The sequence below is a fragment of the Ruditapes philippinarum genome, unplaced genomic scaffold (assembly GCF_026571515.1).
Source record: "Ruditapes philippinarum isolate M1 unplaced genomic scaffold, ASM2657151v2 ctg2242_1_1_1_1, whole genome shotgun sequence".
Classification (NCBI taxonomy): Eukaryota; Metazoa; Mollusca; class Bivalvia; order Venerida; family Veneridae; genus Ruditapes; species Ruditapes philippinarum.
The window spans coordinates 12211-39373 of record NW_026863250.1 but is presented as its reverse complement, the minus strand read 5'-3'; the positions used below and the strand labels follow the sequence as shown (position 1 = coordinate 39373).

The 27163-nt window shown below is 31.7% G+C and overlaps 3 protein-coding genes across 3 annotated transcripts in view; 1 reads left to right on the top strand and 2 right to left on the bottom strand.

Moving 5' to 3' along the window:
- The window catches only part of LOC132721591 (uncharacterized), a 28467-nt gene extending 23314 nt beyond the window's left edge, over positions 1-5153 (top strand). Inside the window, exons 9-12 of the mRNA XM_060705912.1 lie at positions 415-435; positions 1855-1875; positions 2199-2219; positions 5034-5153. Coding sequence (XP_060561895.1) covers positions 415-435; positions 1855-1875; positions 2199-2219; positions 5034-5153 — 183 coding nt within the window. The remainder of the gene's footprint in view (positions 1-414; positions 436-1854; positions 1876-2198; positions 2220-5033) is intronic.
- Positions 5154-17370: 12217 nt separating this feature from the next.
- Positions 17371-20386, bottom strand: LOC132721590 (uncharacterized). Its single transcript, XM_060705910.1, has 3 exons — positions 19991-20386; positions 17678-17864; positions 17371-17386 (listed from the first exon to the last, which is right to left on the bottom strand). The coding sequence occupies exons 1-3, from the start codon at positions 20346-20348 to the stop codon at positions 17371-17373; spliced, it is 561 nt and encodes a 186-aa protein (XP_060561893.1). The 5' UTR covers positions 20349-20386.
- A 762-nt stretch (positions 20387-21148) lies between these two features.
- LOC132721592 (uncharacterized) lies at positions 21149-21998 on the bottom strand. Its single transcript, XM_060705913.1, has 2 exons — positions 21408-21998; positions 21149-21198 (listed from the first exon to the last, which is right to left on the bottom strand). Exons 1-2 carry the CDS (start codon positions 21982-21984, stop codon positions 21149-21151), a joined length of 627 nt encoding a protein of 208 aa, XP_060561896.1. The 5' UTR covers positions 21985-21998.
- Positions 21999-27163: the final 5165 nt, after the last annotated feature.

Below are 27163 nucleotides of genomic sequence, written 5' to 3'. Positions count from 1 at the left end.
TACTGGTGTCCAAAGATTATGTCACAATGTTTTCTGGGTGAGAACTGTGCTTCAGTGTCATGGAGTGACCACTGCGAAAAAGAATGCGCATACCTCTTTTCAGATTGTCAATTCAAGTGCAAATGTGAAAAATAAATAAACAAAAGCAAATCATATATTTGAGCTTTTAGTACAATACCAAGAAACATGGAACTTCTTTTGATAAATGACGAATTTCAAATAAATTTATTACAGACAGTAAACTTTACTCGTGTATGTTCACTCTTTTTATAAGGCGTGCCATGTTTACCAAATGTAACCAAACAATTTACTCAATTAATAATATATGTGAATTTCCTGTTTTATTTTCAGATTCGAAAGACTGTAGGCTCAGGCATTTAATTTTATGACGTTTTTTTTATTTTTATTTTTCAGACTCCAGCACCTCCAAGTAAGGTAATAATTTGTTGTTAGTAAAAATGAAATGCATGTTACCTGCAGCTTGATGGTTTAATTATTAAATGAAATACAAACTATGTTAAGTGTGTTAATTGCCAGTAAAACAAAAAGCATGCCTTACTTAAAATAGTTACGTCTGTATACGTTTGAGGCTTGCGCCAGGAATTTGCGAAAGCAATTGAAAGCAATCAAAAGAAACTAACAAAATTGAAAATTCTGTATGAATAAATGTCATCACCTAAATGTCTAACATTTTCTTTTCTCTCCTTGATTTTAGGACCATACAAACATACCCTGAAATAAAAAGAGCCGGTTTAATCCCGGACAAAGTTCAAAGTGCAATTATTCCAAAATTGTTCAAGGCAGAGTAACGGTCCTTTGCACTGCACATTCATTTAATGAGATATGTCTACCGACCCGGAAAAAGTTAACAGGGTAAAATTGAAAAAGGGCATTAACCCCAAAATAAGACAATGCAGAGTTATGGTTCTTTTGCACTGCACATTTACTCAATGAGACATATCTACCTACAAAGTGTCGTGTTTATATACATGTATATATATTACTTACAGAGTTATTCCCTGGACAATGTGTGAAGTGTAAAAATGAACAAAGTACAATAGCTCTAAAATAATACCAGGCAGAGTTACGGTTCATTCACACTGCACTTCTATTTATTAAGATCTATTTATCTACAAAGTTTCCTATTGATACATCTTATGGTTTCAAAGCTATGTTCGGACAAAATCAGAGAGAAAAAATGAACAAAGGGCAATATCTCCAAACTTAGGCAAGGCATAGTTATGGATTTATTTGCACTGCAATTTTACCCAATAAGGTATATCTATATATAAAGTTTCATGTTAAAATCTCTTATAGTTCTAGAGTAATGTCCGGACAAAAATCAAAGTGTTATAATGAAGAAAGGGCAATAACTCCAGAATAAGGGAAGACAGAAGAATTATGATTAATTAACACTGCACTTCAGCCTAAAGAGATCTATTAACCTAGAAACATGTCAACCTACCACATGTTTTAATCTATTATAGTTTCAGAGATATGTTCTGGACAAAGTTCAAAGTGTAAAAATGAACAAAGAGCAATATCTCAAAATTAGGCAGGGCAGTGCTACGGTTCTTGCACAGTGCACACATACCCTATGAGATCTAGCTACCTACAAAGTTTCATGTTGATTCCTCTTGTTGTAACAGCTATGTCCCGGACATGAAAATGGGACGGACGGACAAAACGGCGACTTTATGCTCACACTTCGGGGAGGGGAATGATTTATATGATGGATTGCAGAAATAGATTTAATTTGAGAAAGGGTCTCATGTTTTGTTTATCGTTCTCAATTGTATCAAATGTAACCAACAGATTACAGATTTATGCGATGTTTTTCTGTTTTATTTTCAGAGTCCAGATCCTCCAAGACAGGTAATAATTTTTTGTTAGTAAATAGTTTGTAAAAAAGAAACGTATGCACTTCTTGAAATTGTAATACTTTTGTGTCTTGCCCCTTGAATTTGTAAATACAATTTAAGAAATATTAAAGAAAACAAGATCACAGGCATAATTTCAGAATTTCACATTCTGTATAAATGACGAATTTCAGAACAAAATCCATTTTAGAAACATAACAATCACTCGTTTTTCTTTTTTCATCCTTTTAAAAAGCCATTTCTGCTTGTCAAAGATAACCAACAGATAATAGACTCAGTTAATAAATGTGATGTGATGTTTTCCTGTTTTTTTTTCAGAGTCGAAAGTTTTCAAAACGGGTAAGAATTCATTGTTAGTAAATATGTTGTATCATAGGAAAGTATGCGGTACTTAAAATATTCATACTTGTGTCGCTTGCGCTAGGAAGGAACATGCAAATTCAGTTGAAGTTATACCCCCCATAAACAAATACATATATATAATATGTCATCAACGGAATGTCTCTTCTGATTTTTTTGCTTGTGCTCTCCTTGAGATTTAGAAAAGAACACAGGTACACAGAAATCATAATGTTATAGGATGGATTTTAGGAATAACTTTTACATTAGACAGGTAACTGCTTCATTTTTGTTAGTCCTAATCAAAAGCAGTGTTTTGTTAAACAAATGTAACCAACAGATTATAGACATTGTATAAGGATTCATTTTAAGTATACTTATTTTTGTTAAGTTACCTTATACTTATTTGTGTAAAATACCGAATACCACAGAATATATAGATCTTGATTTGTACAGCTGTTAAAGAACACAGTTTTACGAAGCAAAGATGCTGTAGGTCAATGTCGCAGTTAACATAAAATCACATTTATTACTGTCATTAAATTTTCCTTTACATTTTGCGTAATCCTTACCATTAAATGTCGAAACACCATCGTATTATGGCAGAAAGGTTAACCCCTTTGAAATCCTTTGTGTATATTATATCAAGGATAGCGGACAAAACTCAATTTTTAACAGAAATGTATGAAAATTACATGTTGAGTAGACTACTTGAGCTTATCAATGTTAATCCGTACACTTTTTTATTTGATTTGGATTGATATTTGTTTGGGGTGTATAAATAAAATGTAATCATTTAAGATCACATCATGTTAACTTAAGACATCAATGATCGTTCACAGTTTATTTGTCTCAAGAAGAGATTCTGAAAGTCATTATAAGCGACAAAGCTGTAACACATACAAAATGCCAAAAAATTATGTTTAACTCTGTCTGGGCATTAGCTTTGTTTTTCTTTCTTTCCTTCTTTCCATTTAAATTGAATCAGATAAACAATGATCTAACTAGTAAAACTGTTTCCTTATTAAACTAACACTTTAATGCATCGTTGTAGACAATAGATTTTGTGTTTGTGAAATTATATTAGACAATCGGTTTCTCGGATTACACCCTACAACATCACTTTAAATATTTTAACTAATTAACTATAATAAATATATCTGACATAATTAAAAACAAACACATTGTAATAATTATATTTATCTGCCCATTTTACATACAGGTTCTGGTGATTAGTTATGATAGTTTAAGATATATTATCAATGTGTGAAAACAGCCATTACCACTAGCAAAAACCCATTGCTAATAGCATTGTTTCGACATAGTGTGCATTTTACTCTTACCTCTCGAATCAGTGATGAGACAGAATAGCTCCGAAGTATAATGCAGAGTTAAACACGCCAAAAATAATGTAATGCACATATATAAAAGTAGAACTAATAGTTTAAAGGAAACAGACGTTAATAAGTCAGAAATAAGAAAGAAAGAAAAAGAACAATACGAAAGACATAGTACATAGATAATACGTGCATTTAAAATATTCATCAAATATATTAAACAAGGATAAAGTATGGCTCAATGAGCAAACAAGATGTAATTGGGTATTTTCGACGGTCTAACAGGCACTTTCAGTCTTTTCTGGAATACACACTTACAATACAACAAAACAGTTAAGAGTTGAAAAATTTGGCCTTTCTTGTCTTAAAAATTATATTGAATCACTGGATAATATATGCAAAACGGACAGTTTAATATATTCGAACAATACATAACACAACTCCAATTAGCTCCAATTATGATCAGACCGATGCCAATCTTGCAGTTTAGTTATAAACATGTTGAACTTCAAACAATTTGTGAGTTAGCTTCATGTATTCTCTTAACGTCATATTGTTACATGAACTTTCTGTTATTATTTATAACCTTTTTTTTATCAAGAGTACGCTTGGCACAACCACGCCAAATTTAAACGAATCTTTCTTAATAAATACTTGTTTAAAATCAGTTTCCTTAATTTGTTTAAAATGTATTTCAATTTCATTTGACAACTCATGAAAGAATTCCATCTAAACAAATTAAATATTACCTAGTATTATATATTTCTATTAAAACATGATAAAAGAAAGAGAATGAATCGATGTACGTTCAGACTGTCTGATTTGTACGGGGGGGGGGGGGGGCATAGCTCTCGAGTATAAATCATTGCCGAGTGTTTTGATGTGCTCATAGTCAAACATAAAAACACGTTCCCTGTTGTCGCAATATGAAACCCCAGAAAAAAGTAACCACTAAACGAGCATCTGAATATGAATTTTTTGTTGTTTCCCCTTCCTCTGCCGTCACAAAAAAAAAAAAAACCAGCAAAAATAAGCCAATTAATGGGCATGCTCTGGATTGCGGGAAAATAATACATGCACTCCAGTCAACTTCTGTGCATGTATATGTATACGATTTAACTCTGAAACATTTTCAACAGAAAGGTCCCCTATGATACAAAACAATTAACGTTTTGGTAAGGTATACTTTTGAAATTTTGCAAAGAGTAAGAATGCTGACTTATCATAATTTCTTGTCATATATAAGGTAAAATAAATACATTATACAGTTTTTACTGCTTTCAAGCTTAAATATATTTGATGAAATACATTGAAAAATGATTTAATTTAAAAGAAAGCAGGTAACATACATGAGATAAGACACCTGACTTCTTCAAGTGTAAGTCAACATCAGATTGCCATTTGTTTGATCAACAAATACTTTGAAAATCAATTATATACGATATGATCCCTATAAACTCACTTTTGTATTAAACAGGATAATACTGGAACGGCGGCTGGTGCAACGACGGGGGCGGTAATTGGGTCATTCGGAGGTCCTGCAGGGTCGGTTCTCGGAGCAGCAGTAGGAGGGCTTTTTGGAAAGCTGTTTGACTAAATTCTTAACTATTTAAGCCTTAATTACGTTTGCTTTAGGTCTTGGATAAGAAAGACAGGACAAAGACTTCAAGATCAAGCTCGATGGGCGGATGCCATTGACAAAGATAATTATATCTTTATATCTTATATATACATATATTCAAATGCACTCTGCACCAAATACTTTGTGTGAATTCGTCAACGTCTTGTAGTGTCCAGAATGAACTTTAAATACAAATTAAGTATTATCCGTTGGCGTCACAGCATGCCTCCAGAACATAACAGAAAATCTTTCACCACACTTCTATTTCAATCTATCCAAAGGTCAAATTAATACATTAGTTGAAAACAAATCAAACTATTGCTTTAAGACGTTAATATTCCGACATTAACAGACTAGTTGAATTTTCCGTATCTGTTCTTCTGCCATCGGATAATACCTTCCTCAATTGTTCCACGGACATCTGTCTCCGGATTTATTTTAGTGCAACACGATGGTACTGAACAATATTGGGATACGTGATCCGGAACGCACGGGACCTGTGTTTACCTTATACTGTCATTTCTTTGTTTCATATTTTTTCCATCAAGAAGCGTGTCTCAATAAAACACCCCTATGAAGGGACATCTCAAGTGATTTCCCTTATTTAAAAAAAAAATTAACATTGAGAAGCTTCAATGCTAAACACGAGTGTTTATTTTTATTCTCTTAATGATCATGATCATAAATGCCTATGTAGTTTATTTAAATATGGTTTAGTTACATTTGTTGTATGTGTGTGTGTGTGCGTGCGTGCATGTGTGTGGGCGTGCGAGTTTTTTATTTTCTAATTTCCTCTTTTTAATATATGACAAACATGTACATACATTTTTAATAAATTCGTCTTTTTTGTCATAAAATTTCTCATTGTATACACATTTTGACACTTACTGATGAAATTTTATAATGAATTAATCACACAACGGTATTCATACTGTTTATACGTTGAATTGACTTTACTAGCATTATATTGCCAGCAACTTTTTATGCTATTAATCAGCAATCAATCTAGTACCACCGGGATGCAATATTTTTTTTTAATTCAATAACCAAATAAATCAAATGCGAACAAATATTAGCAGGTTCTTGTGCATTATCGGGTACAATACTTACTTTCGTTGGACGAGTACAAAGCTGTTTAACCCGTAGCGCACATCCAATATATGTTTTGCAGCTGTTAAGATATGTGTATACATGTAACTATAAAGATGTAAAGATAACTGGACTTTTTACCTAATTTTAACACAGTAGTTTTATTGATGTCTGATTATATATATTATGATATGCCTTACTTTGTACAATGTACTTATATTATTGGTACGATAGTATTCAGCCGATTTGTTTTGTTATTTTACCATTAAAAAGTAGTTCTTTCAGTGTACGTGCGCCTGTGTGTATAAAGGAATTCAATATTTCTTTGTACACAGTAAATTTGATCTGCTTTTAAAATCAGATGGCAAAATAACAATCTTTGGGAATGTCATACTTCTAATATATATTTGCTTTTATTTCTTTAAAATATATATATGTTTTCATATAATTTCATTCATAATAAAAATGATAGTCACTTTGATTTTTTTCCACTTTGCAGGACAGAAGATGTTTTAGGCCTTTTAATAAAAATATTTTTAAGATATGTGTATCCATTGTTTCTGTGTTATTTGATGCAATGCGTAAAAAATCTCGCTATATTGTAGCATGTGGTTAATATCTGACTAGAGAAAATATATAAAAGAGTAAGTAAGATTGTACCAAACTGCATTCTCATTACTCTGAGAGAAAAAATGTAATGTTTGAATTCTTTTTTTCTTGAGAGACACTTTTCAAAATCTATTTTTCAAAATTTGAAAATGTTATATTTGTTAAATGTTGTAAGATCTATTCCAAATGACATTAGATCCTTATGAATAAGAAACTTTGTTACACTGTAACACAAGCACAAAACCTTTTGAGCTTACAACTTCAAAGATTTTTTCACCATTAAAAAAGTCTAATTACATGTACTCGCAAATTAACACTGTCTAGCAAGATGATGTATAAAGGATATTAATTAAAACTCTTATGTAACAATAACAGTTTGAGGTTAAAACATATATCTTTAATAGACATAAACACGAAATATTATTTTTTTACCAAAGGTTAAGATAAACTCAAAAATAAAAGCCTTTATAGTTTAAATTACAATGAAAATAAAACCTATTTTTAGTTAAAATTACAATAAATATCACACTACATATTGGATATGTTAACATGAAACACATAAAACATTAATACAAATTTTTTTTAATAGAAACATATTTTAATAGCAAAAGTTGTCAGAACATTGCTTTGATGTTTTTAATCTAAAAAAATGCATTTGATGTTTAGGAATATATCCCTTTCAGAACGACACACATATACATAACATAATATGCATCATAGGTCCTAATTAAATGAATTCACAAAAAAAAAAAAAAAATAAAAAAAAATAAAAACCAAAACAAACAAACTAATTTTCAATCATCACATCACTCACTGATTCTTTTTGAGAAATTGTTGTTTTTTTTTTAAATTGATTTGACGAAGTATATGATAATGTACGAATCATGATAAACTAATCCCGTCTTGGTTTATACGACCTTTGTTTATCATTTTTTGGTTACTTTGTGTATTTTGTTCTTATTAGTTTTTTTATTTTATTTTCTAACTGTCAGAGGTGAACAAGGTCATTTGTAATTTAAAAATAAAATTCCATTAAGTGTGTAGCACATCTTTTATTTTTGCACTCTTTACATTTATATTCTTAAAGAACCTGTATAGCAGTTTTTCAAATAAAAAAATGATCATAATATATCTTCGATGATCATTTGACATTGAAAAAAAAACTTTTAATTTTTTTAAAAATAATATTGTTAAGCATTTCTGTTGAAAAACGATTTGCTATTCGGAAATATTTCACCATGATTGTACAGCTAAATCTATATATATGTACGTATGAAAGTAGAAAATATATTGCATTATCATTTCTTCTAGTTGTTGTCTTATTCATGATGAATCATGCGCGAGTGTAAATGCACATATGTCTATTTATCCTCTTTATTTTACTATGATAAATCGTAAGTACAATTATAAATGGGTCAATTGAGACGACTGATACAGAGTGTAGTAAATGACCTTTTAAAAAGGTTACAATTTAAAGAAGGTAGCTAAGGACATAAAATTTACTTTAATGATTCAAGACATTTTGTAATTTTTACAAGCAGAGAAAACGTGACATCCCCATCCCTGATTTTCTACCTTTTATGGCTCTAGCGGAAATATTTATTTTACAACGGGAGAGAAATATATGAAGGCAAACATTAAATGCGACTTAAAGTTATCTTTCCTTATCAATAATTACAAAAGGTAAATTGATGTATAATGCGCATAAAGTAAGGACTGCATTTTATGCATTTACGATGCATGTTTTTATTTACATAAAATAAACCGTTAAGCTTTATTGTCCGCCGCCTTTTGAAAAATAAAGGGGGTATAGAATTAGACTTAATCGGTCCGTTCGTCCGTACGTCCGTCTATCCGTTCGTCACATTTTCGTGTCCGGTCTAAAAATCATTTATTAAAGGACTTTGTATAATTTGGCCTTAATAATTGTAATAATTAGACAATGTGTCATGTGCAATACCTGGCCTCTACCTTAAGGTCACACTTGGTGCTTAAAGGTCAATATTGTCTATTTCAGGGCATTAGTCGTGTCCGGTCCATAACTTTTTTTTATCCGTGAAGGGATTTAAAAAATAATATCTCACATTAATGTTCACAATAATAAAACAACGTATCATGCGCAACACACAGACATCTACCAACAAGGTCAAGGCACACTTTTAGGTCAAATCTAAGTATGATCTGTTCTAGGGTATATTTTGTTTTCATTTCATAACTTTTTTATCCATCAAGGAATTTTGAAAATACTTGGCACAAGTGTTAACAATAACAAGACAACATGTCGTGCACAACACCAATATGCCATGCTTCAATGTCAAGGGTTCACTATGGTTCCAAACCTTAAAATGGTTTGTTCTAAGGTTTGTGCCGGTATATAACTCTTCTATCAATCACAATTTTAAGATTACTTGCACCAAAGTTAACAATAATTAGACGTTATGTCATGCACAATACCTTGACCAATACCTCAAAAGTCAATGTCTCACTTGCAGGTCAAAGCCTAAAATTGTCTGTTACAGTGTATAATGCCAAGTCAGACCCATGCAAATAATGTCATTGGTGAATCGCACATACGAGGGATGTCCCAGAATTATGTGGACTTTTGCTGTAACTCAAAAACTACTGAAAATAAAAACAAACAAAATTAACATGAACAAAATGCAACTTTATTGCATTAGTAAAAAAAATTCAAAGTTGTCCGGCAACTGGATCAGTGTCTGTGGACAGGGTAATGAGACAAGGGGTAGCGGGTGTGAGGCAGTCCATTCCGAAATTACGACGTCATTCCGGTGGCGTCGCTAGTTGTTAATAAATGCGTGGCGTCGAATGTCAGTTTTCTCAACATAGTCGCCGCCTAACTCAATACACCTATGGTGTCGATATATCCACTGGTCGTACACCGCCCTGTACCACTCCTGGTCGAAATCAGCCACCACTTTCTGCGTTGCGAACGAGCGTTCCTGGAAGGAATCGAACTTCCGTCCCTTATTATTATTATTATTTATCATTATTATTTTTTTATTATTATTATCATTACTATTATTATTTTTATTATTATTATTATTATTATTATTATTATTATTATTATTATTATTATTATTATTTTTATTATTATTATCATTGTGGAGTTTATTTTGTACGCAAAGACAATGTGCGTTAACAAGGGAAATAACCTATCATGCACACTGCTTACTATAGCAGTTTGAGTTCACTTTCTTAAAAGCAGAAGCGGATAAATTGCGTTTAAAATAATAAATTATTAGCTTAATTTTTAAAAATCATTTTTTTAACACAAAATTATTGCTTACCCTTGAATAGTACTCAGCATTGACCTTGGTGTAACGCCTGTCCCGATCTATGACGTCCTTGACTTCCTTAATTGACGCCGCAGTCAACGTTGACTTTCTCCCACGACCCTTGTCGTCTTCAATGTCCTCCCGGCCGTCTCGAAAACGCTTATGTCACTTGAAAACGAGTGATCGACAAACAGGAGGTCTCACTTTTGCAGTCTCCAACATTTCCTGCGTCTGTGTTGGCGTCTTTCCAAGATTAACACAAAACTTGATGATAGTCCGATGTTCCGCGTAATCCGTGGACGTCATTTTTTGTTAAATATCCAAGAGCAACGGTTGTCAATTGTCCGCTGGTAAACATAACGGAAACAGCTATGACGTCAAAATTTCAAACGAACGTTCATATGACGTCACTGCATATGCTTACGACGTCGCGCCATTTTTTTTACGTATAAATACGCAAGATATATACCAAAGTAAAGACAACTTATTAATACAAAATATTGGACTGCCCCGCCCTGCGCATACTGCGTTACTATAGCGACGTAAAATATAGAGAAGCAATGTTAGAAATTTAAAAATAATGGACATATTCATTAAGGATATGTTAAAGGTATTGTGTACAAATTTGCTAAAAAATGCATTAAAAAATAAAAAAGTTATAGCAAAAGTCCACGTAATTCTGGGACACCCCTCGTACACCTTGACTGATGAAAAATACCATGTAACAGACCATACCTTGTATTGATTTTGTATTTGTTATATTCTGTAGCTTTAAAAATGTGAGAACAGCTTTACAAATGTTTTTCTGGTGACACATAAATATAAGTTATTTCATTATATTTCCTTAATGAATTTATTGTAACTTGCATGTGCAGATCTAGCATTGATCTACATTTTGCACTGAAAATCCACCTAGTACATATCTTAATCTTTTGAAATAACACAGTTTTATGCTTCATGTAAATCTTCCTTTAGGCTGGAACTCTGTAACACATTCCTGTACGCATTTAGACTTTGCCACTTTTGAAAAAAAGTTGAGGATGTTGAACAGAATGCCGAGTCAATTTCATATGTCAGCCTAATTTATCTTAAGACGATTCTTGTGCGTCCTGTCGAGCTTGCTTTGCATAATTGAATGATGAAGCAGTTATAATTTAACTCGTAATTAGTTTTATAACGACTAGTGTTTGAATGTTATGCTGGCTTTGCATGTCATCTTTGTCGCTCTAAAGAGATGAAATTTTGTCCAGTTACCTTTTACATTAAATCATTCTCATATAACAAATGTCTTGATGCATGTTGAGCGTCACATCAAAGGTCGTCATTCAATTAAGATAAAAAAAACTCAAAAACTACTGAAAATAAAAACAAACAAAATAAACATGAACAAAATGCAACTTTATTGCATTAGTAAAAAAAATTTCAAAGTTGTCCGGCAACTGGATCAGTGTCTGTGGACAGGGTAATGAGACAAGGGGTAGCGGGTGTGAGGCAGTCCATTCCGAAATTACGACGTCATTCCGGTGGCGTCGCTAGTTGTTAATAAATGCGTGGCGTCGAATGTCAGTTTTTCTCAACATAGTCGCCGCCTAACTCAATACACCTATGGTGTCGATATATCCACTGGTCGTACACCGCCCTGTACCACTCCTGGTCGAAATCAGCCACCACTTTCTGCGTTGCGAACGAGAGTTCCTGGAAGGAATCGAACTTCCGTCCCTTATTATTATTATTATTATTTATCATTATTATTTTTATTATTATTATAAATATTATTATAGTTCTTTTATATTTATTATTATTATTATTATTATTATTATTATTATCATTGTGGAGTTTATTTTGTACGCAAAGACAATGTGCGTTAACAAGGGAAATAACCTATCATGCGCACTGCTTACTATAGCAGTTTGAGTTCACTTTCTTAAAAGCTGAAGCGGATAAATTGCGTTTAAAATAATAAATTATTAGTTTAATTTTTAAAAATCATTTTTTTTTAAACACAAAATTATTGCTTACCCTTGAATAGTACTCAGCCTTGACCTTGGTGTAACGCCTGTCCCGATCTATGACGTCCTTGACTTCCTTAATTGACGCCGCAGTCAACGTTGACTTTCTCCCACGACCCTTGTCGTCTTCAATGTCCTCCCGGCCGTCTCGAAAACGCTTATGTCACTTAAAAACGAGTGATCGACAAAAAGGTGGTCTCACTTTTGCAGTCTCCAACATTTCCTGCGTCTGTGTTGGCGTCTTTCCAAGATTAACACAAAACTTGATGATAGTCCGATGTTCCGCGTAATCCGTGGACGTCATTTTTTGTTAAATATCCAAGAGCAACGGTTGTCAGTTGTCCGCTGGTAAACAATAACGGAAACAGATATGACGTCAAAATTTCAAACGAACGTTCATATGACGTCACTGCATATGCTTACGACGTCGCGCCATTTTTTACGTATAAATACGCAAGATATATACCAAAGTAAAGACAACTTATTAATACAAAATATTGGACTGCCCCGCCCTGCGCATACTGCGTTACTATAGCGACGTAAAATATAGAGAAGCAATGTTAGAAATTTAAAAATAATGGACATATTCATTAAGGATATGTTAAAGGTATTGTGTACAAATTTGCTAAAAAATGCATTAAAAAAAAAAAAGTTATAGCAAAAGTCCACGTAATTCTGGGACACCACTCGTACACCTTGACTGATGAAAAATACCATGTAACAGACCATACCTTGTATTGATTTTGTATTTGTTATATTCTGTTGCTTTAAAAATGTGAGAACAGCTTTACAAATGTATTTCTGGTGACACATAAATATAAGTTATTTCATTATATTTCCTTAATGAATTTATTGTAACTTGCATGTGCAGATCTAGCATTGATCTACATTTTGCACTGAAAATCCACCTACATATCTTAATCTTTTGAAATAACACAGTTTTATGCTTCATGCAAATCTTCCTTTAGGCTGGAACTCTGTAACACATTCCTGTACGCATTTACTTTGCCACTTTTGAAAAAAAAATTGAGGATGTTGAACAGAATGCCGAGTCAATTTCATATGTCAGCCTAATTTATCTTAAGACGATTGTTGTGCGTCCTGTCGAGCTTGCTTTGCATAATTGAATGATGAAGCAGTTATAATTTAACTCGTAATTAGTTTTATAACGACTAGTGTTTGAATGTTATGCTGGCTTTGCATGTCATCTTTGTCGCTCTAAAGAGATGAAATTTTGTCCAGTTACCTTTTACATTAAATCATTCTCATATAACAAATGTCTTGATGCATGTTGAGCGTCACATCAAAGGTCGTCATTCAATTAAGATTAAATCCTGAGGTCAATGTCGAGACAAGTTTATAATTCACTTCATTTATAAACGAATGATGCAATGATACTTATGAGCTGAATATCGCGCTAATCTCTCACGGTATCTTGTAGATCAAAAATCAGTATTGAAAGAATGTGAATCTGAATATCGTGTCAGCTGGTTATTCAATAATGACCACCCGTTTAACTGAATGTAGAGCTAGCAGTGAGGCTCGCCAATCTATGATTAACAATATCTTTGTATATTAGATCGTCATTAAAATAACCTGTAGATGAAATGTTGAAGTAATGTCGCGCTAGCTTAATAAATTAACTTATCATTTAATATAGACCGAATGCTGAATTGTCATCTAGTCATACACAAGGTATATTCTGCAGAGCAGGTTTCTGTAGAACAGTCATGTTTTACAATAACACTTTTAAATCTCATAAAGGAACATAACTGTTATATTTAGCTTTCATATTGCACCAAGCTAACTTCCTTAACCTTTGTCTGAGTACTGCTAAAAGCAAAGCTACTACGTAAAAGTATTTTACATTTGACTGTTTGACAAGACCGACAAATATACGTTAAAAAACAAATAGGATTTTTCTCAATAAATCTCTGTAAAAAAATGTGAATTTAATGACCCCACTTTAAAGAAAAAGCAGCATAGGCATGTGCAAGAAAATGATTCATGTTCATGAAACAATCATCGAGCATGTATAACAACAATCAATAGGAACTATTTTTAATATAAAAAATAACAACAAATATTGTTTTGTTTTCTGAAAAAAAAGAGCCCTTCTAATGTATAAATTTCAAGACATAAACCTTAACTACGTTGTCATTTTTCACTTAATTGTCGTTCCTATTAGGGTTGTCATACCTTTATACAATAATAATTTCGAAACCATTATTCCAGTTATTTAATTTACGCTACTACCTGTACAATAACACTACTTGAGATGAACTTTAAGAGAACAAAGACGATTATACTGTTAAACGTAATTCGGTAGTTAATCTCTTTCTTTTGCGTCATTATATACAACCGTATAATTATTATTAATAAAGTCATTTTGCTAAAGAGTTTAAATCTTACAAAAGCAAGTGATAAGCTGTACAATGTATTTTATTTTCTTATTTTTGTTTTAGGTTAATGATATGTATTTTATCCAAGCTGCATGTTATCAGCTTCCATTTTCTCAAATAAAGATAATACCACTGCATTGTGTAACTCTCGGATCGACAATTATAGTTTTACTTATCTGCTTAGTAGAACCGAATTATGAATTGTCAAGTTTCTATGGCTGGTTTTTCGTCAAAGAATAGCATAAAACCGTCTGTGCAGGAGGTATACAATTGTGTACATCGTAAATGACATTCATCTTCAACTGGGGTACAAAAAAATGCCTATTTTGTAACATTTCATTTCCTGTAACTATTGTCCACTCGCCAACAATTATTTGTTTATGAGTGTAGCCCTATTTTAACAATTACGCAATTACTGTGCATTTAGAAGTATTTTTTTAGTAACGCGGTGATTAAGTGCACAATAAAACAAATATCATATTGTGTTTACTATATTAATATGTGTCAAACGTGTCAGCTATGTAAATCAAAATATCGACAATTTTATCCATTGTCAGCGTGACGCAGGAGGTAAAGTTGCCTGGTGAATTTCTAGTTGAATAATAAAGTGACATTATGCTCATTTTTATTTCATTCTCAAGTAGAGCTGAATTAATTCTATATTTCATACGATTGTCTGTTGTTATGGTGATTTACCAACAATTGATTGGAAAATGTTAAGAATGAAATATAAATTTCCCTAAAATATAAAAAAACTGCCCCACTCTCTTAATAAATTGAACGTTACAGGTAACTTTCGGTGGCCATATGGTTTATCAATGGTTTATGCAAAGTGAATTATTATATTGAAAGAAACCATGTCAAAATGTAAACTTATTTTGACTTACACCCTTTTACATACTATATACCCTTAGATGGACAAAATGTCACTTTAATGCAAGACAGTTATGTTAGTATCGTACCTTTTCCCAAGAAAAATATTTCTTTATAATTATCATTCATGTAAGAATATTTTGTATTTATTCTTGTTAAGATTACAAATACTGTGTAATTTTCTTTCAACCACTCATTTCACTTTTTACTTTTGTTCTAAATGCAGCTATATTAAGCAAGTTTGTGCAACCTGGTACAGAATGCATACACACAAATTGTTTTAATTATAGTTAAGTTGGCACAAAATACTCGTGCACTGCAAACGCACTATGACTGCTACATACTACACGGGATAAAAATCATTATTACTAGTATACATAAATTATTAGATATTATATTATAACAAAACTGCCCTTATATTCCAATTCATTTGCATCTCATGTAAAAATTAAAAGAATAGGGAAAGAATAAGCGAACAATTCAAGACAACTTGTGAGGCTCGAACTCATTATAAATTAATTATTTCTTTGGCATCCCATTGAATTTACTAACTTTGCAATCAAGACGTTTCAAACTCTGTTTTTATCTTACATAATACAATGTATTTGCTTTCAGAAAACCCGGTTTTTACCTATTCAGTCAAAGGTTGTAAACTTTAGTGTACACAAAACAAACTCCCACATTATTATAGATGCACAGTACTTTCATTGTTTTATGTTATATACATGCATATATTTGACTACGGAATAAGGATTCGTTCCTTAAGGTTCGTTCCCTATTTATCTGACTTTGCTGAAGTGCAGTCATATTTAAACATTTATGTTGTAACCTTAGAACCTGCTTTTGAAAGATAATTATATATGTCTCAAAGGATTTAAAAGATTCGTTCTAAAATGTTTGTACTCTATGCTATTCATTTTCATGAGAGTAATACTATCATAATAATTTATGTTTGCATAAATATTAAAATTTATTCAAATTCAAAATATAAAACACATGTTCAGGCGGTTAAATCCTTGGTAGTAATAAATATGCGCTGTGCTTTATAACAAAAAATGTTAACTTGAATGGTATTTCACTTGATTTCCATGTACATGTACACGATTGTACACGGTATTTTCGTTGAAAATACACTTCCTATTAAATTTTCGAATTGATTAAACTTTAGTTAAGTTATTTTCTTAAATGACATTCGGAATTATACATGTTGCTAAATAAAGTATGTGTTAATCTTAACCGCCATTCGTCATTTAAATACGATATACTCGAAAGTAAAAACAGATTGACGCGAATATTATGAGTACGAATAAACTAATATCTAATGAATTTAATAGTGGAATTGTATGGGATTATTGATAAAATTTATTTTGTAGACGTCATTATTTGTTAAAATACTTATTTCTTATATTTCAATAATAATCAGTTTTAACAATTATATACCACATCAAAAGTAAAACATTACGTTATCTGAAAACATATAGAAAAAACGATTACCATTGTGATCGAATATCATAACAATACTAGTCCAAGGCTCTTTTAAAGCTATAATTCAGTACCAAACAAAGCAAAAAACATGGAGTTTATTTATTGATTCAACCTTGTTTTGAATAACTGCGTAGTTACCTTATAACTTGTCTCTGTCAGATTCGTATTTCACTACGGATTAAAATTTCGCTCACTAAGGTTGGTATATTTTGTTTCTTATACTATTTTTTATATATATGAAGTTATATAATAGAATATAATAAAACGAGTTTAAATAGCCCTGATAATAAAGTTTAACACATAAGACGTAGAGAATAATGATTATAATATTAGTTAAGTTTTTGACTGGTTATATGTCCCTTTATCAAAAGTTGTGTGCATGTATGACTCGAGTCGCTAGGCAAGCGCTATGTTGCAATTTAGCCTTGTATTAACCGTCATATAACCTGCAACGATTTAAACATAAATGTATCTTGTTACAAAGATATCTGTTTTATTGATATTTTATTATTCTAGATAACAAACGCAAAACATGTATAATACAAAAATAGATAATTAGCTTTTAATTGAAAAGTGAAATCTTATGGAACAACTGCCAAAACGAATGACTTTCGCTGCGAAAAAAAGTGGAAACGAAATGTGCACACTTGTTTCCCTTCAGTATGATAGATTGATCTCTACGTGAGAGCCAATGTTAGTATTTTTACGATTGATTATTTTCTCTATTAGTTTTATACAATAGGGAATAGATTTTATTTGACATAAATTGAGTGTCTCGCTCAAAGGATGCGTTGTTTTCAGACTTTATATTTTGAGCTGTTAACGATAATGTAGCCCTCCTGTCTTTATGGAGTGGTTGCACGTTATCATTTTGCTTTGCAACGTCGATGTTGAGAACCGATAAATATATATCGACGAATGAGACTAAAAATATAACAAGAAATCTTGATCCTTTAAATCAGTTAATCAAAACAATATAATTTGTGTTAATTTGTATATGCAATATAACTGTATCACATATTGTATTAAATCGAATAATAGCCCTTGAATGTTGAAGGTCGATTACATTAGGTTTTACTATAATTGCACAATCTCACAAAATTGCGGTTAAATGCAAAAAATGGTCAAATACAAAAATCGAAAATTGATATGGTTTTCTGTATCAACGCATTTCATTTCTTCTAACAACCAAAATGGCATGGTTCAATGGTAGAATCATGGTGGTTTTACCGAAATTAACGAATCAGATATTTTCAAGTTAGTACATTTGAAACGTTGCAATATACTAATGTACTGTCAAAATAAAAACAAGAACCGGTTGAACCGGGTGATGCTCCCCGAGAAGGTTCTGGACACAGGAAAGTATAAAAAAAAATGAACAAAGGGCAAAAACTCCAAAATTAGGCAAGGCAGAGTTATGCTTTTTTTGCACTGCACTTCTATTCAATGAGATCTATCTATCTATAAAGTTTCCTGATGATATCAGAGTTATGTCCCTGGTAAAATTCAAAGTGTAAAAATGAACAAAGGGCAATAACTCCAAAATTAGACCAGGCTTTGTTTTGCAGTTCTATCCAATTATATCTAGCTACCTACAAAGTTTCATGTTGATATCTCTAATAGTTTTAAAGTTATGTCTCGGACAAAAGTCAAAAAGTAAAAATAAACAAAGAGCAATTACTTCAAAATAAGGCAAGGCAGAGTAATGATTCTTAAGCACTGCACTTCCATCCAATGAGACCTATCTATCTACAAAGTTTCATGTTCAGATATCTCTTAAAATTTTAGAGTAATGTCCCGGACAAAGTTCAAAGTGTCAAAATGAACAAAGGGCAATAACTCCAAAAGTAGGCAAGACAGTGTTACAGTTCTTGTGCACTGCAAACCTACTTAATGAGATCTATCTACCTACAAAGTTTCATGTTGATACCTCTTATACTTTTAGAGTTATGTCCCGGACAAAGTTCAAAGTGTGAAAATAAACAAAGGGGGATAATTAAAAAATTTGGCAAGGCAGAGTTATGGTTCTTGTGCACTGCACACCTACTCAATGAGATCTATCTACCTACAAAGTTTCATGTTGATACCTCTTATAGTTTTACAGTTATGTCTTGGACAAAGTTCAAAGTGTCAAAATAAACAAAGGGGAATAATTCAAAAATTAGGCAAGTCAGAGTTACGGTTCTTGTGCACTGCACACCTACTCTATGAAATCTTTCTACCTACAAAATTTCATGTTGATACCACTTATAGTTTTAGAGTTATGTCCCGGACAAAGTTCAAAGTGTAAAATAAACAAAGGGGGATAATTCAAAAATTAGGCAAGGCAGAGTTACGGTTTTTGTGCACTGCACACCTACTCAATGAGATCTATCTACCTACAAAGTTTCATGTTGATACCTCTTATACATTTAGAGTTATGTCCCGGACAAAGTTCAAAGTGTAAAAATAAACAAAGGGGGATAATTCAAAACTTAGGCAAGGCAGAGTTACGGTTCTTGTTCACTGCACACCTACTCAATGAGATCTATCTACCTACAAAGTTTCATGTTGATACCTATTATAGTTTTAGAGTTATGTCCCGGACAAAGTTCAAAGTGTAAAATAAACAAAGGGGGATAATTCAAAAATTAGGCAAGGCAGAGTTACGGTTCTTGTGCACTGCACACCTACTCAATGAGATCTATCTACCTACAAAGTTTCATGTTGATACCTCTTATACATTTAGAGTTATGTCCCGGACAAAGTTCAAAGTGTAAAAATAAACAAAGGGGAATAATTCAAAAATTAGGCAAGGCAGAGTTACGGTTCTTGTGCACTGCACACCTACTCAATGAGATCTATCTACCTACAAAGTTTCATGTTGATATCTCTTGTTGTTTTAAAGTTATGTCCCGGACAAGAAAAGGGGACGGACGGACGGACGGAAAGCCGGACGGACGGACGGACGGACAAGGCGGCGACTATATGCTCCCCCGAAATTTTTTCGGGGAGCATAAAAATACGGAACGTAATATTTTATATTGTCAAATGATTACAAAGTTTCTTACTTGATTTGTCCAAAACATTCCAAAACTCGCCTTTATAAATAATAGTTTCAATGTATGACTTTCCTCCATTGACACATTCGGCTAATGCTTCATTTAAATCTGTTTGATGGTTGTGGATTTTTCCATTAGTATGTTCCCTAAACAAGTCGGCAAGCAATTTAAAATTGCTACATCTTATATGTAGTTGTATGCATTCATGTTTAGCGCGTATGATTCTCCATCCTTTAGATAGAAATAGCTGAAATGTTTTATCGACTGCCTTTCTTAGTCTAGCATATGAATTGGGCGGTATGCTGGATTTGAGATCATTGTTCTGATTTATGACCTCTTCAAACAACTTTTGTAAAACATCAGACATCGTTTTTTCTTCTTCATCACTGACATTTTTTAAATCAAGAAAAAATGTCAACTCCTGTAGTAACAAATATAGTATTAAATCGTTAATGGAACAACTATCCAATTAGTTTGAGTATAAATGTATAGATATTGATGAGACACATGTAGCCCAAAATGTGTTATTTGTGTTGTCCACTCAGCATCAATATAGTACCAGTATAATGTGTGTCAATAGTAAGTGTTTTACTTTGATAGATTGACTGCTAAATACATTTTTCATTTCAGGAAGTCGATGTAAATGCATTCATTTAGAAAACAACAAAAAATGTAAGTAACGAAGTTCTAATAGAAAAGAGGTTTATTTATAAACATTTGTCTCCACAGAAATAATAGATACATTATTTTTTTCTACAGCGGATGCGCATAAATCTAGAACTTGTTGTTTCTTATATGTAATCGCAGAAAATAAGACTTATGAAAACAATGGGCATTTACCAGGAACAAGAACATTGTTTGTAGCTGAATCGATTCCTGAGCTTGCCCTTTGGTTGAGCTTATTATTTATTACTTCCAACTTGTCGTCAAGTTTCTCAAACTTTTCTAAAACTTTTTCGTCAACTGTAAAAAATGTTTAAGATAGGTTGACACAAATGTAAAAATGTTTTATCGGCTACTAATTGTATTTGTATTACATTTTTCTATCACTGTATGCTCATATTCTTAAAGCTTATAATCTGTATTTATAAACAAAAACAACACTATTTAATTGAAAAATAAGGTTTGGAAATAATTCTACAATATGTTATATTTAATGTATAAACATTACGTATCATGGTCAAGTTTCTCATGCGTTTCTAAAACTTTTTCCTCAACTGTAAAAAGTTTAAGATATGTTGACAAAATGTAAGAATGATTTATCGGATACTTATTGTATTTTATTTCATTTTACTCTCACTGTATGCTCATACTTTTAAAGCACAAATCTGTGTTTATATAACAAAAACAACACTGTTGAACTGGTAATTAAGGTTTTGTAAACAATTGTACAATATGTAATATTTGATGTATAAACGTTACGTACCATGGTCTAACTTTTCATGGATGTCCATTTCCATCAAATAAAACTTACGCATTTCGTCAAGCGTGTCGTTAAGCGAAAGAGATCCACTTTCTAATTCTTTGATGATTGTATCAACCTCTAGCTTCAAATCGTTGTCATCGAGTTTCTCCAAAATTCTACCAACGAACACTTGGACCACTTTAAATTTGCTTTCAAACTCCAAATTTGTGATTTCCGCGTCGTTCATGTGACAGAGACCATTCCGTATTTTTCGCAAATTTTCTATATCCAATCGGTCAAATTCATCCAAACCACAGTATGAAATAAGGACTTGGCAGGGAAGTGATAAATCCCAGTTAGAAAGCACTGTATCACCGGTGTTTGGAAAGAGGACTTTATACTTCTTCTTTGAAAGCTTTGACTTAATTATAATTTGCTTTTTACTGTTCAAAAATGATGCAAGTGTCCATTCGTTTTGTTTGGAGTCCCTTGGCATTTCTTTCACACGCTTTAATAGAAAATATTGACATGCTTTTGTCCCTCCTTTACTAAGCATGAGACACAGTCTGCAATGTTTTTCAGTGCCGGTCGTTGACATATTGAAATAGTCTGAATGTTTAACAAAAGCAAAAATAAGATTTCAATGTGAAGCAAGCCATGTTTTATTTATTTATTTTTTAATATCAAAGACAAAAACTGAAATGAATTTTGAATAATCATTTTAAACAAAATAACATTCCGTTATAAATAAAGTAAAATAAATTAAAGCAAAAACAAGTATTCTCGTTTATTTATGATAAATCTGTATGACCAATTGCAAATACTTTGTACGTTTGTTTTATTTATATTTCAATCTATAAAATCTATTTGAAATGTTTACTTATAAACTATACTAAATTGTATTTAAGCATAAACTGTACACTCAATGAACAGTTATGCAAGAATAGTGTTTAAAATGCGCCTTTAACATGTTAATACACTAAACTGGTGCCTTTACCCTCTTTTGTCGAACAACTTGACCACTAGAGGTTTATCACAAATAAAGAAACACCCTTTATAGATAACATACGTAGAACACGATAAGCCTGAACAAGTGATTATTCATATTCCTATTGATTCGTTAATTAATTTTATCTATTTTTTTTTTTTTGGGGGGGGGGGGTTGAGTGGCATAAAATTGTTATAATCATGATAGATGTTTTTCCGGTACGATGAAAATAGGATAGTGTAAATATTACAAACCATTTATTGAATGTTAACGCAGTAATGATGAGACAAAACAGTATATATGGGCGTAATTGAATAAATAAATTAAATAATTTATATCAATGATGAACTAGGGGTTTGTTCATTTAAGTATATCAAATGAACAGTTAGTATTCAAATTTAACAATTATGTGTGTAACATATTCGAAAAACCAAAAGACAAAATGCTGATACATTATTTCAAGAGAGAACCAACCAAATACATTATGTCCGTCTTAAAAATGTTGCAGCGTTAGATATTGGTAAAACGATCGACCGTGTTGTATATAAAAGCTTTAAATTCTATGAAAATATTTTAATGATGATAAAACAGACATCAGTTAATTCGACATTTTAAACAATATTAATAGAAATTTTAGTTGGTTACTTACATAATTGATTAGTTATCAAAGGTAAAATAACAAATTGAACATTGTTATGGCAAAATGTTAAATTATTTTGTATGTTATTTTTTCACGGACCATATACTTTTGGATGGGTATAATGTCACTTTAAACAATGCTATATAAATAAATAAATATAAATTATTTGAAGCTACATATTATTTTATCTTCAAGTTTCTATCGTCTGCAGTCACCCAAATGCACATTTAAACTATTTGTCAGAAAGAAAAGGACCAGTAAAGTTATAACTGTTTAAAATTAAGGACGATTCAATAATTCTTAATAAATGTATGCGTTTTTAATTCATTTCAAAATTACGTCGTACTATTATTGCCAAATTGCACACTGTACAAAGGTTCAGTTGCATTGCTGATTTGTGATCGCAAATTTTATACATGTATTTATCGTGTGCACTTTGAAAGTTTCATACAATTATAAGACAGTGTCTTCAACTGTTTTTAACTCAATTTATTTTATAATGGACTATTCGCCTCAACCGCTTACATGAGGACAGCCTGTTATTTGTATGAAATCAGTGATATCTAGGGTTCATTACAAGACATATAACGATGTTTGTAACTAGACATGCAATTGTTGTTGTTGTTTTTTGTTGTTGTTTATTTTTCAATTATACTTTAAACATGGTACTTATTTCATATCTGTACATCAAAATTAGAAAGGTAGGTCACTCGATCAATATCTAGGTCATATGGTATCAAACTTCGATTCTACACCTGAAATTGTGCACATAGAAGGTCAACTTAATCTTGGTAAGCTGATACTAAAGTTCATTCTTGCATCTAAAACTGCGCATACCACTTAAATTTTATGGTTGTACATCAAAGGACAAGAAAGTATGTCACTTTGTCAAAATATAAGTCAGCTGGTTTTAAACTCCAAAATTCCATTGCTGTATATCAAATGACGAGAAAGTAGGTAACATTATCTAAATCTAGGTCAGCTTATAGCAATGTTGAATTTAACATTTAAAATTGGTATATAGTCTAGTTTTTATAGATGTACATCAAAGGAATAGAACGTAGGTTACAACATCAAAATCTAGGTTTGCTGATATTGAAGTTCAGTTCTACATCTTAAATTGTACATGGCACAAATTTTGCTGTTTTACATCAAAAAAAAGAAAGAGGGTTACTGTGTCCCCTTGGACAGGGCAAATTTTTTCTCCAAGGTTCTGATTTAAACAATCCTGATACAGTTCTACATCACAATATTTCATGTCGAGTATCTAAGCACTAGCTTACTCCTATTCAGAAAAAAACATTTATTTTAGTTTCTGTTTTGACTATATGTACATAATGAAAATCAATGACCCCATGACTTGAAAATCTTGGTAGAGGTCCACTACACAATGTTCATGCCAAGTATCTAATCTCTAGCATTTGTCAATTCGAAGAAGAAGCTTTTGATCATTGATGCTAGCACTATTAAGTGTTGAGAATTGAGTACCCCTCAAGCCGGTGCTAGAGCACTTATTCATTATATTTTATAAAAAAGTCATCGGGTGCTAAATACTGTCTATGGCTGCAATGGAATGTCAATGGTTGCAATGACAGTTACGTATTGCTATTTGAAGTCACTTGTTGCTATGACGGTAATGGGTTTCTGTAGAAAGTCATAGGTTGCTATTCGATGATATGGAAAGTCATAAGTTTGTATGGCAAATCACTGGATGGTAAGGAAAGTCATTTGGTGCTCAAGAAGTATAAAGTTGCAATTGAAAATCAATGTTTTCTATGTTAGTTACTTGTTGCTTTTAACTAGTCACTGGTTGCTATAAAGGTTTATGGTTGCTTTGGAAAGACACTGGTTGCTATGGAAGTCAATACTTGAAAAGTCAGTAGTTGCTGTAGAAGCCACTAATTACCACGTAAAGTAAATGGTTGCTATGGAAAGTAAATGATTGCTATGGAAAGACATCGGGTACTTAAGTAGGCGATTGTTGCTATGAAAAGTCATTGACTTTAATGTGAGTCAATTGTTGCTTTGAACGTCACTGGTTGCTTTGTAAAGACAATGATTGCTATGACAAATCACTGCATGTTAATAAAGTAATTGGGTACTAAAGAAGTTTATGATTGCAATGGAATGCCAATGGTTGCAATGACTTTCACTTATTGCTATATGGTTGCAATTGAAAACCAATATATTTTATGTTAGTGACTTGTTGCATTGGGAAGTCACAGGTTTTTATGTAAGTTTATTGTTGCGTTGGTAGCCAATTGTAGCTTTGGAAGGTACTGGTGGCTATAGAAAGTAAATGATTGCTATGGGAAATCAATGGTTGCTATAAAAAGACATTCGGTGCTTAAGAAATCTATTGTTGCTATGGAAAGTCATTGGTTTCTATGTGAGTTATTTGTTGCTTTGGAAGTCACTGGTTGCAATGGAAGACTATGGTTGCTATGAAAGCCATTGAGGGCTACAAAAGTCAATGGTTGCTATTTAAAATCCCTTTGGGAAAAACGGTCGACTTGAAATCAAGTATATTCATGAAGCAACTTGGTCATATTTCTGGCAAAGTTCATATATTGGATATAGTATTCATGAAGAGAGTTATTGCATACGTCAAGTAAGTTTCATTTGTTATCAAATCATGAATGTTAAACGAATAATCGTTACGCATAAACTCAAAGGAAGCTGTCAAAAAATAGTCTGAAAATTCTTACCTTTCAATTTCATAAAAAAATATTTATGCCAGAAATGTTCAATAATTTCAAACTGTATTAAGCATCTGTATAATTATAACTATTAAGTTTTACTTGAGCTCAATGTTAAGGGCATTTTTATTTATCAGCAATAATAAATTTTAGGTTACTGTATTTCAGTATTCTTGAAGAGGTGTCTGCTACAAAAGTCATGGGTGCGTGAGAAAATATCATAATTCAATGATAATTCATTTCACGAGATCAAATTCATTTCTTATTATTATCATTCAAATGGTATTCTGTTTGAAAGTTTCAGAGAATCACTCAAATAGGAGATTAATTCTTTAACAAAGAAACTGGTATGTAAGCTGGAGACGTTATTCATAACTTTACTGTAAAGCGGATATGATACACGGGGCACGTATGTTACTACCAAGTACACAATAAATAACATTAAGTCCAGTCATTAAAAAAAAATCAACACCAATTGTATACCTTATTTGTTACGCAAAATAATTATGGTTTTATATCATAAATATGATGTTCAAATGAAGATTTATCAATATTGTTAGTTCCAAAGAGCTTTATTTTTACAGATATTACCAAATTTATATTTTTTCTTGTAAATAAAGTTAGGTTATTAAACATATATTTTATGTAAAGTCTTAGCCAAATTTTTCAATAAGAAATGAATGCATATACTTTAATGATTACATATATTGCAACATTTAAACATTTGCAGTACATATTTAACATAAACACACTTTGATGTTTGGAAATTGTTTGAGAAGCATAATGATATGCATATATAAAATTTCACGTAAGTGTTGTTACCACTTTATTGTTTGCTTATGATTGAAAAATAAAAACCTCAAAATATTTTTTTATCTTGAATATTGAATTTTCATAATTTAAATTGAGCCACGGTACCGCGCCCGTTTTTAACGTTGCGTTTCATTGGGTAATCGTGATGTTTATATCAACTATATTGACAGCTAATGCCAAAATTTTAGAGGATGTTTTTTCGTTTGAGTAAAATATGGAATATATTTTCATGAAACATGATAAAATGCCATATATTTTTACGAGCCGGGACGGCGAATTAAAATATGTGGCATTTTATCATGTTGAGTGAAAATATATAGTACCGTTTTTCATGAAAAACGAAAAAAATAACCTTTATATTTAATTTCATTATCAAAGAAAAATGGTTGCGAACCACCTTGCTTGCTACGCAACTGCAATTGTACAGCGCGCAGTAATATAATTATTACCTTGTTTTGCACGCGATATTTAGCGGTACATTGTGACGTCACGTAAACAACTATTTAAACGTCTGTACAGCATTAATGACTGGATTAAAGATATTGGTGTTCGGATTTATTTTCTTAGTTAGACCATGTTCTATCATGCTAGATAGTTTTCAAAACAAAATCCAACAAAAAATTGTTTTGTATTTATC

What these genes read in the sequence shown, in the direction of transcription:
- LOC132721590 (XM_060705910.1), bottom strand. Translation starts at nt 20,348, where the DNA reads ATGTCTGATGTTTTACAAAAGTTGTTTGAAGAGGTCATAAATCAGAAC. An exon ending in GAATGTTTTGGACAAATCAA is followed by an intron (nt 17,865 to 19,990) that starts GTAAGAAACTTT and finishes TTATATTTTTAG; the next exon opens with TCTCATTCGTCGATATATAT.
- LOC132721592 (XM_060705913.1), bottom strand. Translation starts at nt 21,984, where the DNA reads ATGTCAACGACCGGCACTGAAAAACATTGCAGACTGTGTCTCATGCTT. An exon ending in CCATGAAAAGTTAGACCATG is followed by an intron (nt 21,199 to 21,407) that starts GTACGTAACGTT and finishes AACTTTTTACAG; the next exon opens with TTGAGGAAAAAGTTTTAGAA.